The 13,487-nt window shown below is 39.7% G+C and overlaps 1 protein-coding gene across 1 annotated transcript; it reads right to left on the bottom strand.

The window, feature by feature from the left end:
• Positions 1-6: 6 nt before the first annotated feature.
• LOC130582785 (DNA-directed RNA polymerase I subunit RPA1-like) lies at positions 7-13,470 on the bottom strand (the record flags this gene model as incomplete). Its single annotated transcript, XM_057381684.1, has 18 exons — positions 13,291-13,470; positions 12,666-12,870; positions 11,524-11,673; positions 11,326-11,433; positions 10,315-10,400; positions 10,108-10,217; positions 8,492-8,578; positions 7,715-7,817; positions 7,106-7,265; positions 5,976-6,149; positions 5,683-5,805; positions 4,523-4,750; positions 3,301-3,555; positions 2,766-2,957; positions 2,179-2,322; positions 1,545-1,728; positions 200-282; positions 7-87 (listed from the first exon to the last, which is right to left on the bottom strand). Coding segments are annotated over exons 1-18 (2,550 nt in total), but the record flags the coding sequence as incomplete, so codon positions are not given.
• Positions 13,471-13,487: the final 17 nt, after the last annotated feature.

Raw genomic sequence — 13,487 nt, 5'->3', positions numbered from 1 at the left:
GTCTTTGCAGAGATGGGCATCCTGCCACTTCCCTTGGACCTCCTCACATGATGCTGTTTCTGGCAAATTAAGAGCAGCTCTAACAGCCTGGAAGTAAAATATAGGGGATTTTAGGTGTTAAGTAGGCATGATTGAACAGGGCAGTATTTCTAAAATTTTGCATTATGGAAGGAAAAACRAATCTGCAAARCAGACTTACTTCAATACCACTCTGCCTTGACCTTTCAATGATTTTTTTTCTTTTGTGGTCTGCTTCGGGTTTAACCAAAATATCTTCAATCCCTATTAAAGAGGAGAGACAGAACACAATGGTCTAAACTGAACAAGAATCAAGGAAGGAACCACATTTGGTGTCAGGGGTTTTGAGAGTGAAGAGTTGGAAAACAAGGTCATAATTAAAGTTACAATAATGGTTAGACTCAGGGCCTGCAGTTTGACAAGATGAAAAGAATCCGAGTAGCTTTTGGATGGAGAAGTTGTAGGCCATAAAAACATATATCAACTAAGCAGTAAAGGTGCAAAATCAATTCCCTGATTTAAGAAGTCTTAACTTCAACAGACTCTAAAAAATCTTAATTGATGCACTTGCACAAACTAATGCTTTGTGGATCAGTCACATCAAACTGCTTTTTTTCTTCCATCCACATCAAAAGTCCTCTTAGATGAACTTTGCACATCTGGCATTTCCCAGCTTTTTTAAGAAAGATAAGTAAAAAAATACAGATCCTTGTGATGACCAGGAGAACATCAGAACAGATTAAAGACTGGAACCCTAACTCCTGTGAGCTATTTGTAAGGAGTTCTGCCAAAGTCACTAAAATGGCTGTGCCGAAACACCAAACCCCAGACTCCTGCTCCAGTCCCATTTCTCGTTTTCTGATGTTTTAGCTACCTAGCAATCCCAGGGTTATTATCTTTTCCTAACTAGTCTTTGCATCCTGACTCTCTACATATTATATTCTGTGTCTTGCAGTCAACCAATCCCCTTCCTCACTCCAAAAGAAATCCCTCCCTTTTCCCTGGCTCACAGCAGTCTGTCAGACCCCCATTCCTGCCAACAGTTGACAGTGTCTCCATAACAYTTGSACGAGTTTGAAAAGCTGTGATSAAAGTMAAACATTTAAGAGAAGTTTTACAAYAGAACAAGATGTTCAAGASTYGATTTACAATTCCYTAAARTTYTTCCACCCTGCTTTGTYAGYTGTTCTRCTTTCTATGCAACAGTTATTTTTCAGGGAAGCAAAATACAAAGTTCTGATCTAAACAAAATTTCAACACAAGACATTTTGACCGTGCACACTTTGCCTAGGCAGGACAGAAGAGAGAACTTGTTTGGCACACTCAAGACTGTGTTTTCTATTTACTTTTAGAAGGCCAGCTATGCACCAACAAAAAAAACAAGATGGGAAAAAAGGCTGGCAGGCAGCTATCCCACTCAAGGGCAGTCTTGCAAAATTTTACCGACACAATTAGCATCTATTATGCCCAACAATGTCTGTTTTACAGCTCAGGAGGTGCTGCACTACAGCACTGCAGTTACTCACCCATGGTAAAGCCCCTGTAGAGCTGCAGGTAAGCAGTGAAGAGGCGCCCCAGGCACGTCAGCACTTTGCCACTGGTCTCACCCCCATAGATCTCATAGCAGCAGTGCACCAGGCCATAGGCAGAGCTGCCAAAGTGAGCTTTGTCCAAGACTCCACACAGTAATTCCCCATCTCTGATAATGACCTGAGAAATAAAACACAGCTTTGAAAAAGGAAAGCAGGAATCTTGATCTTACTATGACCTCTACAGGTTTTTGTGTGTAATCTATGTGAAAATAGGTTTAATTTTAAAAAGTCATGCATTGGTGAACAGTTACATGTGGTCAATTATCTATACTTCCAGAATTTGTAATAGAAATAAAACTTCTAACACCATCTACGTCTTTCCACCTATAAAGTCCAGCAATGAAGACACATGGTCTAACAAAAACAAATGGAATCTGCCTAAGTCTGGACCCAAAGAGAATTTTTTCTGACTCCCAAGCCTATCCTTTAATCACCTGCTTCTGGCAGTAACTCTTGCAAAATATCTGCTTTTAACTTTGTCATCTGCCTGCTTCCCTTCACATTCCTCCAAGGCACACACTATTTTAATACAACACAGCCCAGCCCAACTCCCAGAGTTGTTTCATACCTGAGATTCACACATTGAATCAAGATTTAGACATCCTTTTGCAGGCCCCTTTACCCAGGCTCTCCCACCAATCTTTGCTTTCCCAGTCAAATTTAGTCGAGCGTGGCTTTCTGGAATGATGTTTATTAACAACGTAGAAACAACCTATAAAGAAGCAGCAGAGTGGCAGGAATTATTTATTTTGTATATTCCCTTCTCAACATAAAAAATCTGGCATGGATGAGAAAAGCAACACCCTGCATGTATTTTTCCCACTGACACCAAAGTTTCAAAAACTTGGAAATCTGAGAAGACAGGAATATCCTCCTGCTACTCTAGCCTTTGAAGTATCAATGAGCTGAGACACATAATTATTCAGAAATATAAAACAGCAAGGGTTTTTCCAAAATTTCGACATACTCAAAATTAAAAAGAAACAGACAGAAAGCTGTCTGTTGGGTTTTACAGCTCAAAACCACACACCTAGACCTGCATGGTGATGCTGAGATCTGGCCTTTCAAATACCCTTAGCAGCACAGGTTTTAGCATTAATATTCTGCTTACTTTGTAACCACCAGAATTCTTTAATCCAGTAAATTATAAACTACCTGCTTTCCCGTCCATAATCGCTGTGGCTTCATAATGGCAGGAGGAAAGATTTTAATTCTTCCTATTTTGTCTGTCAGTCCTCGGTACACCAGCTCCATGTATTGCTCTCTGGTGAAAAAGCAGCCCCGTATTGTCATGCTGACTCCAGAAACCATGTGATCCTGGATCAAGCCAGGAAGTGGCTTCCCATCCTAAAGAGGTAACAAGAAAAAAAGGGTAAGGGGGTTAATAAGTCATGTGCCTCCAGCTTCCAAAATTATTCCCACTGGATAAAAGCAATTAAGTAATTTGTAAAGAACTCATAATTACAGCACAACTCTCTACTGAATCTCTTCTGGACACTGACATTCAAAGGAACAAGATTATTTGGCTGTGCCAGGCCTTGTTTAGAGGAAAAGAACCACAAGTGGAGAAAGAACACAGAAATGAACCTCAAAAATCAATAAATGGATTTTTAAAAAATTATCTAATTTATCATTAGACAAAATAAACAAAGTGACTGCATGTAGGAATAAATTTATCTGTTTTACTTGCCTTTGGCACCAGGTACTGCTCATCAGTGCAGGCTAAGGTGTAGGCTTCAGCTCTGCCCAGCTCGCTCTGTGGAAAATGGGCATTCATTTCATCCCCATCAAAGTCAGCATTGTAAGCCTTGCAGTTGGCATAGTGAAGCCTCAGCACTTTCTCCCCAGGCAGGATTCTGGCCCGGTGAGCTTGGATGGAGGGTCTGTGAAGCGTGGGCTGGCGGTTCAGTAACAGCACATCTCCATTCTTGATGTGCCGACACACCTGCAAGGGAAATTCGGTTACTGCCTACAAGGCATTGCCATACCTCACAAAGGACTAATTTATCTTTAAATATACACACATCCAAAATACCTTTCTTCTGGTATTCATGTTCTGTGCAAAACTCAGAGAGAATCAAGACTGCTTGCTCCTGAACGCCCGCTGCTCTCCAGCAAACAACATATTCCCCATTAACTTCCCCAAACCACAGTGATCAGATCAATAAGCTCTTTGTACAAAGCCCACTGGGCTGAATTAATACCTGCCACAACACACCCCAGACTAAGATAGTAAAATGACCCAGCAGCTGAAGTAGAGCCCAAGAGTCTCTTAATTTCAGCTTTGAGTACAACACAATATACCCTTATCTAGAACAGTCTCTCAAAACAGTCTCACTGTAATTTTTCTGTTAGCAACATGCAAATATCCACCTAAGTTATTACAAACAGAAGTATGATAAGTTGACTGTACAATCTAAATACTGTCATGTTTAACTCTGTGAGAGGTTCTGAGACAACTGACATCACAGAAATATTCAAGACTTAAATTTTAAATCTCTGCTAAGCCTTTATGAGAGACAGGGTAATACAGAACAACGTGAAAAGACTATTAAACACCAAAACTTTTGCCCGAGCAGCTAAATAGTAAGTTTTCAACTCTTGCAAGGGATGGAGATACAATTAAGAAGTTTCAAAGGTTGATTAAGCTGTAGCATAGTGAAGAAACAACTGACACAGAATCAATAAGGTTGGAAAATACCTCTAAGATCACCGAGTCTAACTGCTAAGCCACCATTTGCCAAGGTCACCACTAAGAATACCCTTCATCTTGACACAAAGAATGCCACACACTGCGTATTAAAAGCAACTAAAATCCAGGATGGAAAATGCTGTTTAGAATTTGAAAAAGCATCATGTTTTTTTTTCCTACCCCCCAACCAGAGATGGAGGAGGGCTCTGCTAATACTCACAATCTTCAGCCCTGTCTCGGGTGCCCCTGAGGTGGGGGTGAGGAGCTGCTTGGCGATGGCCTCGCGCTGGGTCAGGCTGGTGGCGCTCAGCACCGTGCGCGACCCGTCCTCCTTAATGACCATGGAGGCACCAGGGTGGACCTTGGGGCCATTGATGACAGCCTGCCTCAGCTCTTTGACATTCCAGGGAGTGACTGGCTGAGGGTAAGTCAGTTTGGTAGCAAATACCTAGACAGGGGGGAAAAGAGGAGAGAAGTAACATGTTCAGTTTTGGCTTAAAACTCTAAATGCCACCGATAAAACAGCATCAATTTTAAATCTCTACCAAGCCTTTATGAGAGACAGGGTAATACAGAACAACGTGAAAAGACTATTAAACACCAAAACTTTTGCCCAAGCAGCTAAATAGTAAGTTTTCAACTCTTGCAAGGGATGGAGATACAGTTAAGAAGTTTCATATAATGCAAATATAATGCAAACAAATTACTTTAAGCTCTTGAATCCATCTCCTCCTCAGTCTACTCTAATGACAAATAAATATATCTTTGTTTTAAAATCCTTTACCATACGAATAACGGCCTTTTTACAATTTTCTATTGCATATAGAAGTCAATTCACAATTAAAAAAAGCAAGCACAGATTTAAATTCTGGAAACAAGCCAACAAATACAGAGAAAAAGTACATTATCACCAGGCTTGCTATTTCCTGCAAAGATGGTGTAATGAAAAGCTCAAATTCAGGCTTGGTGGCATCTCTATGTGGTTAAAAATCCTTGAAAATTGATGAAACTAGTGACATTATCACAGCCTTTCCCTAAAGGCTGCCATAGATGTTACACTGCACAAAGACCATAAGAGAAACAGGATTTACTTTTAAAGTTTGCACCARTTCATAATCCCATMAAGTAAGTACAGCTYTTCCTTTTTTTTTTWWAWTTCTCTTTCTCRRATGTGGTGYTSTTRCTTCGTAACAGTAAGAAYTCCCCATTCTCCAATGCTCCTTATTAACACTGGGTGGGAAAAAGTTCAGATGAGTCAAAAAACCTCTACATTTTTAACTGCTTGCTATGTAGTTGTTCTGTGCTTGCTGCCAAAGTGTCAGCAGTGTAGTTCAGTCCCCAGCTGCACCAGAAGGACACAGCCCTTTTATTTATCCTCACCATAGGGATGCCAATCTCGTTGGTCCCAATGTACATATCGGGGCAAATGACGGACCGAGCAGCAAAATCCACGCGCTTCCCCATCATGTGCTTGCGGAACAGTCCTTCCTTCTTCTCCAACAGCTTTCAAAACAGAACAGAACAATTAAAACCTCAAAGTATGGAAAACCAGACTGATTCTTACAATGATGAGTGTCATGAAAGTGCCCATGTATTAACCACAAATAGCTCACTTTTTTATTACTCCATCAGCTTCTCTTTTTTAATTGTCTAAGACTCCATTTGCTACCCACCTGACGAATACCAGGGTATTTTTCTGTTATCAGCTTGTCCATGTCACTGTCAAACACAATGTTGACATGGCTCTGGAGACGTATCCAAGCGTTGTACAGCTTATCTGCAATGCTCTGTCCTGGAATGGTGGTCAACACAGAACGGTCCAGAGGTTCACTATCCCCTCCTGTGTCCTACAGAAAGAGAAATTAGAAACATGGACTTGACAAAAAGTATCTTCTATTTACGAGGCTGAAATTATATTATTAATTATAGTATTAAATACAGCAAATGAAACACTCATCGTTATTTTGCATGTAGTGGTAGTCAGACCACGTGAGGAATCGCTGAAACTAGAAAATCCTATTCTTAAGATAAAAATAATGCAGATCCAAGAGGTTTTCTCACCTACATTACTTTGTTCTCAGTCTAAAAGCTGCTAAACCAGTCACATCCGAAACTCATTAACCTCCTGTCATACATTTTAAGAACAGATCTCCATCTAGTGGCTGCATTCTGAATAACTAAAAATGTTTCCTAAACGTTTTACACTTAAGATGGAAATCAAGTTCAGCAAAAACTGAGTTCAGTATCAAAGACTGACAATGATACAACTGATGAATCAACATGGAATGAAGCTGACATACATTTTATTTACCAGTATAAAACCACGTGAACTATCTGAAGAAGACAAGCATTGTTACTAATTAGTGTTATTTGTGAAGTTTTGGGTTCTATTTAGACATCAATGGTCAAAAAATAACCACAATCACAACTGGCTCTATGAGACTTTGAAACTAAAGTGGTCTTTGTCCCCCCATCATTTTTCACGTGATGAGATACTACAAAGTTTTATTGTGAACTGTTCATATGTACATATTTCATTCTCCAGAAACAGGAGCCCATTACATCTCACATACAGGTATCTAATACCTAAAACCATGACAAAAACAGTATGAGCAAAATGTTTTTTCCCTTTGCACCAGACAGAAAAGAGCAGAGGGGGAAAAAAAACAGCTATAGAGAACATCTCCTGAGATGCTTCAACAGCACAGGCAAAAATTGCTACTGGCACAGCTCAAACAGGAGCCTACCTGAATTCAACCCACATATCCAAAAAGCAAAGAATAAGATAACCAGCAACTCTTACTGTTTGAATTTCTTCTCCAATTTTTATTGGCTGACACTGTTCTTTGGCCATGAAAACCAAGAGCTTCCGTATCAGTTGGGCATCTTTCATCACAGCCTGCAAGTTCACAGTCTGCCCATTTGTGAACAGGCGATCTCCAATACGATTTACGGGACGATACCTACAGCAAATCAAAATTATTTTAAAAGATTAAAGCCACTGAAAAGAAGCATGATAAACCTCAAATAGTCTAAGTCTTCAGGGCATGAAAAATAATCCAAACAAACTAACAGTGGGCATTTAAAAATCCGTATTATATTCTACTGGGACAGTCATAAAAGAGGAATGACCCTTAACAAGAAATTCTATCAGTACTGTGCAGCTCTAGTATTACATAACAACTTAAAATACTAATATATATATTTTCCATAATGACCATTTCATTTTCATATCAAACTCACTTGAAGATACAGCAGAACTTATCATCAATTCATGCGATTTTCATTATTTAAACACTCTACTCACACTTAAGCAGACCAGTTTCTGTACTATGGGAGTTTGGAGCTCCATCTCCTGCAAAGATGACTAAACCCTTTGATTTCTACCAAATTTTGGGGAGATTAATTTTACCTCGATGGTGGAACCACAAGTAGATCTAAAAAAAACAAGTCTGGACTGAATCCTGAATTCTCATGGGGATCCATCCCAGGGAAGAGATAACGCAAAAAGAAACCTAAAGAGATACAATAGAAATATAAAGTCACTCTCACTGCTCTCATTTGGGAATCCAAATCCCCAGATGCATTTGGTCAACCAAGTCAAAAGAATCTGCTAAGTTAAACACTATTGAGCTTGTTTAAATTAAAAGCATTTTAGACATAATTTAGTAAGAACTGCCACTCTCTTTCTGGTCACATACATGGTATTTTAGAAACAACTCTGGACAAAAATATAAATTGTACAAAAAGGAAAAAGTAAAACAAGAGGAAGAAAATTTCCAGCTACTAACTGTGATTCACAAAACTGCTTTGGTTTCTCCTGGCAACTGCAGACATTCTGCAGAGTACAGGGAAGTCAAAAAAAGAGGCTGATAAATCCATTCTCAGACTTTATCTAGAGTAACTGTGGGGTGCAGCACCACAGGAAAATCACACTCTCTGCAAACAACAGTTGTGATTTGTGGGGAGCCACAATTTGAGAAGAACTCAAATTGATTAAAGTATTAACTGAATGCAGCTCTCTCCACTCTCTGGCTCCCAGTCCTCCTGTCACAAAACCCACCTTGCAGCCAGGAGCCCCTAAGGCAAAAGGCAAAAATTTAACATGGAGTTCAAATTGGAATATTTGCTGACTTTGTCCACTAAAAGGAACAGAAAAAGAAGTAATGTTGCTCATCACAACCATTACCTTCATTCTTCCACAGAGCCAGGATGTATTCCTTAGCAGTCATCGGTGTCAGGTATCCTCTCTTCCCTAATTGGCTTTCATCAATACCTGAAAAGTAAATAATAAAATAAAAATATTTATTTAAAAAAATCTCAAGAGATTACTCTGAAAGAGTTTTTTTTTTGCTTACAGTAGTAAGTGCTTCCAGCTCAGAGAAGGAATGGAAATACACACAAAGCATACTGGCTGACATCTACATCAAAACTATCATTTAAGTATTTGCTATGGGAATATAAAATTAACTAGAAAGAAACCATCTCTGTGACTAGTGAATATGAATATAGGTAACACAAATAAGACTCTACTGTAACATCTAAAATTTATGCTTTATTTGACTTATAGTGGGCTGGAACCTTTCTTCAAATGACCTCAGCCCCTGACCAAAACACAAACCAAGAGTCAGCCTGCAGCTGGGGAACATTTCAGTGCACTCAGGTGCTACCAGAGAGATATCAAGGTTCCCATGAAATACTCAGCTGGAGGAGACAACAGCATCAGCCAGCAATCCATCCATATTATAAGTTAGAGTCTGGGCCACCTCTACTTTAGAGTGGAAACACATGAAAACACATGTTTTTGCTACTGAAAAGCAAAAGGATCACTTCTTTGAAAAACAAAGTCAGATCTCAAGTTTAGATCTCAATTTCCACTTCTCTTGCAGGCCAGCCCCTTGAGTCCTAGAGTACACAACTCAATGAAAAATACTTCTCTCATGACCTCAGATAGCTTCCTATTCTTTTGGCTAAGGCCCAGAAATGCAGATTTTTGAGCATGAAACTTCAATTCTCCAATCACCTAGAAGAACTTTCCACCCCTTAAACAGAAATGCATCAATGCCAGGGTTAAAGGTACTCTCTTCTGACATTTAACCATGCACAGGCCATGCTGAATGTATGTAACTGTGTGACCCATCCCATTTCAGAACACAGAATACTTCCCATTTTGATGCTTCAGCCAAAACTCCAGAGATTTAATCTAGTATTTACATCACAGAGTAGAAAACAAAAAAAACTCTCTACAGAAACTTCTCCTAAGGGTTAAAAAAATATACAAATTTGCTTCAGTTCTGTCTCTTTATGCAAAGGATCAAGGATACAAGATTTAAAATAAGGTTTAAATTGATTGAAACAATAGGTTAATTAAGTCCGGAAAGTGTCACCTACTTTCTTTTCCTCTTTAAGGAGTAATTCTTTCATAAGAATAGGATTATCTGATTTTCTTCCTGAACTTGGTCATCTTTCTCCTAATTAATCTTATATCTAGTTGCTCTGTTTAAAAAATCCAGCAGAAAACCTGCCAAAAATGAAGTACCCCTAAGCCACCCTGAAGTTGATATAGATTATGTTTTTGTACTTCTTTTCCTGACACACAGACATTTGAAGCTGCACAAGCACAGCAGGCTCTCAAATAGAATTTTAATGGAATTGGATTCTCTCTGACTCCTCAGCTTAGTGGTTTAGTTAAAACAAGGATTTTTTATAAATGAGTCCCAAGTGCACAGTCACTGCCAGGAATCTGTGCCCCTTAAATGCAGGAAAAAAGTACTCATCTATTTGAGTAAAAGACAAATATTTTACCTCCTAATTCATCCAGAATGCCTTTCTCTCCTGACTTATTGTACACTGTAGAAGGATAAGTTACTGTCAGTTTGCTGTTGTGCTCCTTTCGTACCAGTGATCTCCTGGATCTTAAATGAAAAAAAGAAGAAAGGCAGATAAAAGTTAATAGAAATTCACTATTTCATTCCAAACCAGCTATTTACTTCCTCATGTGGTTAAACTTACTTGCAGTTTGGGCATTTCTTTGAAGACATGTGTGCTTTCCAGAACTGTGTTATCAGTTTATTTCTACACTCACACACATTTTTGACCTGATGAAGAAAAAAACCAGAAAGACTTAAGAAAATAAGAAAAATAAATTCAAACATCTTATATGAAGAATTCACTAATCATTATACAGTTAACAGTAACTATCAACACGAATATTATTAATGTCAATGCACACATCCTTATACTGATTAATTCTTGCCTTGATCTGTAGAGTTCTTTCATCATCTTCCCATATTGGCTGCAGAAATACAGCCCCTCTGTACTCTCCAGCCTCCTTTTTCAATTTATTTCATAAAGTCTTTATTTTTCAAGGCAATACTGGAATTTAAAGCTCTTCTCTAATGAAAACTTAAGAAGGTATAAGAACAACAAAAATCACTTCTTTTGACTGCTCATGAATGTATGATTTACGAAGTGCTTAAGCTCAGTTTTTAAACAAGTGATCAAGGAACTAAAAGTGGCTTATAAACAAATCTGCTCAATGATCTTTGATTTTTAAATATCTTCACTCATATTTACCTTTACTAATCACGTACATTAAATTGCGTTTAAATGGAAATTAGAATTCAGTTAGGAAAGTCTTTTTAAAAACTTCACTGAAATCAATTCAGCAAGTTTGCAGAATGCAAAATGTGTTCTGTACAGCCAGAGCATCACACAGAGAAGAATCAACATCTGCAGGTACTGACAGCAGTATCAAACTTTCATATGATATTTACATTATCAAAACATTTCACTACACAGACACTATTTTCCAGAAACTCAACAATGATACTAATGGGAAATAAAATACTGTTTAAGTTTAGTTTTAGACATTTCACTCAAAAAACCTTCTAAACATAACAAAGTTCATAACTCCAGGACAAAATCCAGCACCTACACAGTCCAAGTCAGGCTCTGTTCAGCACATTGCTATTTTAGGAGGATAAAGCCCAAGATATCTGGAGGGACACTGACTGTACTCACATTTGAACATCGATCTCTCAGCTGAGAGCTTTGTAACATTTCCTGAACATGGCGATCTAACTCTTCTTCAATTTCTGAACCTGTTGCATCTGCACATTGTTCTAAAAACTAAAAGGAACAGAAGAAAATAAATTAGCACAGTTTTATAGTTATGAGACTATGAACTCCAAAAGGGATGGAGCAATACACACTACTTGCCTTGTTCAGAATGATTTCAAGGTCATGGACAGCATGAAGCAACCCCTTCTCCAGCACCTTCAGCTGACTTAGCAGCAGGTGAACCACAGCTCGAGGACATGTCAGCATGTGACAATTCAAACAAGAACCACGGATGAGAAGGTATAATTTCTGCAGAGAAAAGGGAGAAAAAATATTATCCTGGCAGGTTTACTATTTTACACAGGAAGCAAGTAAATACAATAGTTTGATCTTCAAGAAAGTGCTACTACAATTGAGAAATTAGACTAATGGTTAATTTTTACCATAAAGAATCTTGACCAAAAAAATAATCGTAACAGATACGTGAAACACCAGTGGTATTACAGCAGCTCTGGGGCTAAGGCTGTTCTTACACAACTCCTAACAGSTCAYCYRTGCAGGACAATGTCATACCCAAGCCTCCACACCAGCAAAATGAAACATTCTKGTCTCAGTCCTTCAAGATCCTTCATACAATCACATTTTCCTCAAGGTCTGGGAAATTATCAGTGGGTTTTGTTATTTAACACAGCTCTGCATACAATTCACTCCAGCTGCACAGAGCCCCTGCACAGAGCTTCCCTGAAGGCTGGGAATTACTGCTGCAGCATTTTAATCCTTGGTCCATATGAGTGTATGACTTAAAGAGCTGGAACAAGGCCAGAATTGGATGCCTCATCTAACTTCAGTCACTTGAAAGTGAAGTTTTCACTCTCAACTAACAGMCTGTGCAAAAGGCCTCTACTCTAAATGGTTAAGAAATTCATCCCAGCTCATGTTTCTTATAAACTGGAAGAGTAGACAGCTGCTCCTGTGCAGTAGTTGTTTAAAGAAAATGTTAATTTTTACTGTGCTTTCCATTTAATTAAGCATGACATCCTACAGTKAGTCACATGCTTCATGATGAATATTCCCCTTTCACCTGTCAATATTAAGTAAAATAATGTTTACAAAAAAGCATTTATTTTTSAAAAGGTCTATTTATATTGAACTATCATGACACAACAAACCTTTTCTACTACGTTTGCTGTTATTATACTTAAAAGAGAAAACAGATCTTGGCAMCTTTACTGTTTTCAAGGACCACAATGACAGCTCGGGCACCCTCACCCATTTCACCAGCAATAATTAAATGTACATACATCAAAGAACAGAGGGTTGTAGACAGTCAAAGGCAATTCTATATGGCCAAAGTGTCCAGGGCAGTTGCTGAAGTTCTGCATGCAAGTGGCACACACTTCTTTRGAGTCCGGAGGTCCCAAGGCCAAGTCGTACAGTCCATTTACAGCCGGATTCCCCACGTTATCCAGGTACTGGGGGTTTGTTATGGGTTTTACACTCAGTTTCCTGAGGTTGAAAGGAAAGAGRAAAAATCATAGGCAGGAAACAGCAACATGACACACTTAGAAGTATTTTTCTGAGAGTATTTTGTGGATGTAGTGGGAACTTGTGTTATCACTGATTTCACGGTCTGAGCACAATCATTCATACCRCAGCAAAAATTTCTTTTACAGTTTTAGCCATTCCACTAAGAAGTCACGTAATTTTGTCTGTGGGTCCCTTCGAGCGGTGGCAAAGCTTGGACAAAACTCGGCTGCCGCCATCCCCGAGGTCGGTGAGGGCCACGGCACAGCCGGACCACATCTCCCAGCATGCCTCGCGCCACAGCCCCCCGCAGCCCGCCGGCGCCCTGCCGCGGGGCACGCTGGGATTTGTAGTGTCCAGCAGCACCCGCACAGCCCGGGACGCACACACRTGGAGCCTTACCTGATCTCCTCGGCCGTGTACATCCCGAAGGACACCCCAACCAGCCGCCGCCATGGCACCACTTTGGGCGGCCTCATGGCGAACGAGCGGCTCTTTCCCGGCCGACAGCCGGGCCCGCTCTGCCGCTGGAAGCGCCGCGCCACGGGCAGCACCACGCGGTTGGCGCGGCGGGGGAGGCGGGGCCGGGCGGTACCACC

The sequence above is a fragment of the Malurus melanocephalus genome, unplaced genomic scaffold, assembly GCF_030028575.1.
Source record: "Malurus melanocephalus ecotype Western Australia unplaced genomic scaffold, MMel_1.1 scaffold_522, whole genome shotgun sequence".
Classification (NCBI taxonomy): domain Eukaryota; kingdom Metazoa; phylum Chordata; class Aves; order Passeriformes; family Maluridae; genus Malurus; species Malurus melanocephalus.
The sequence above is the reverse complement of the archived record's forward strand: the minus strand, read 5'-3'. Positions and strand labels throughout refer to the sequence as shown.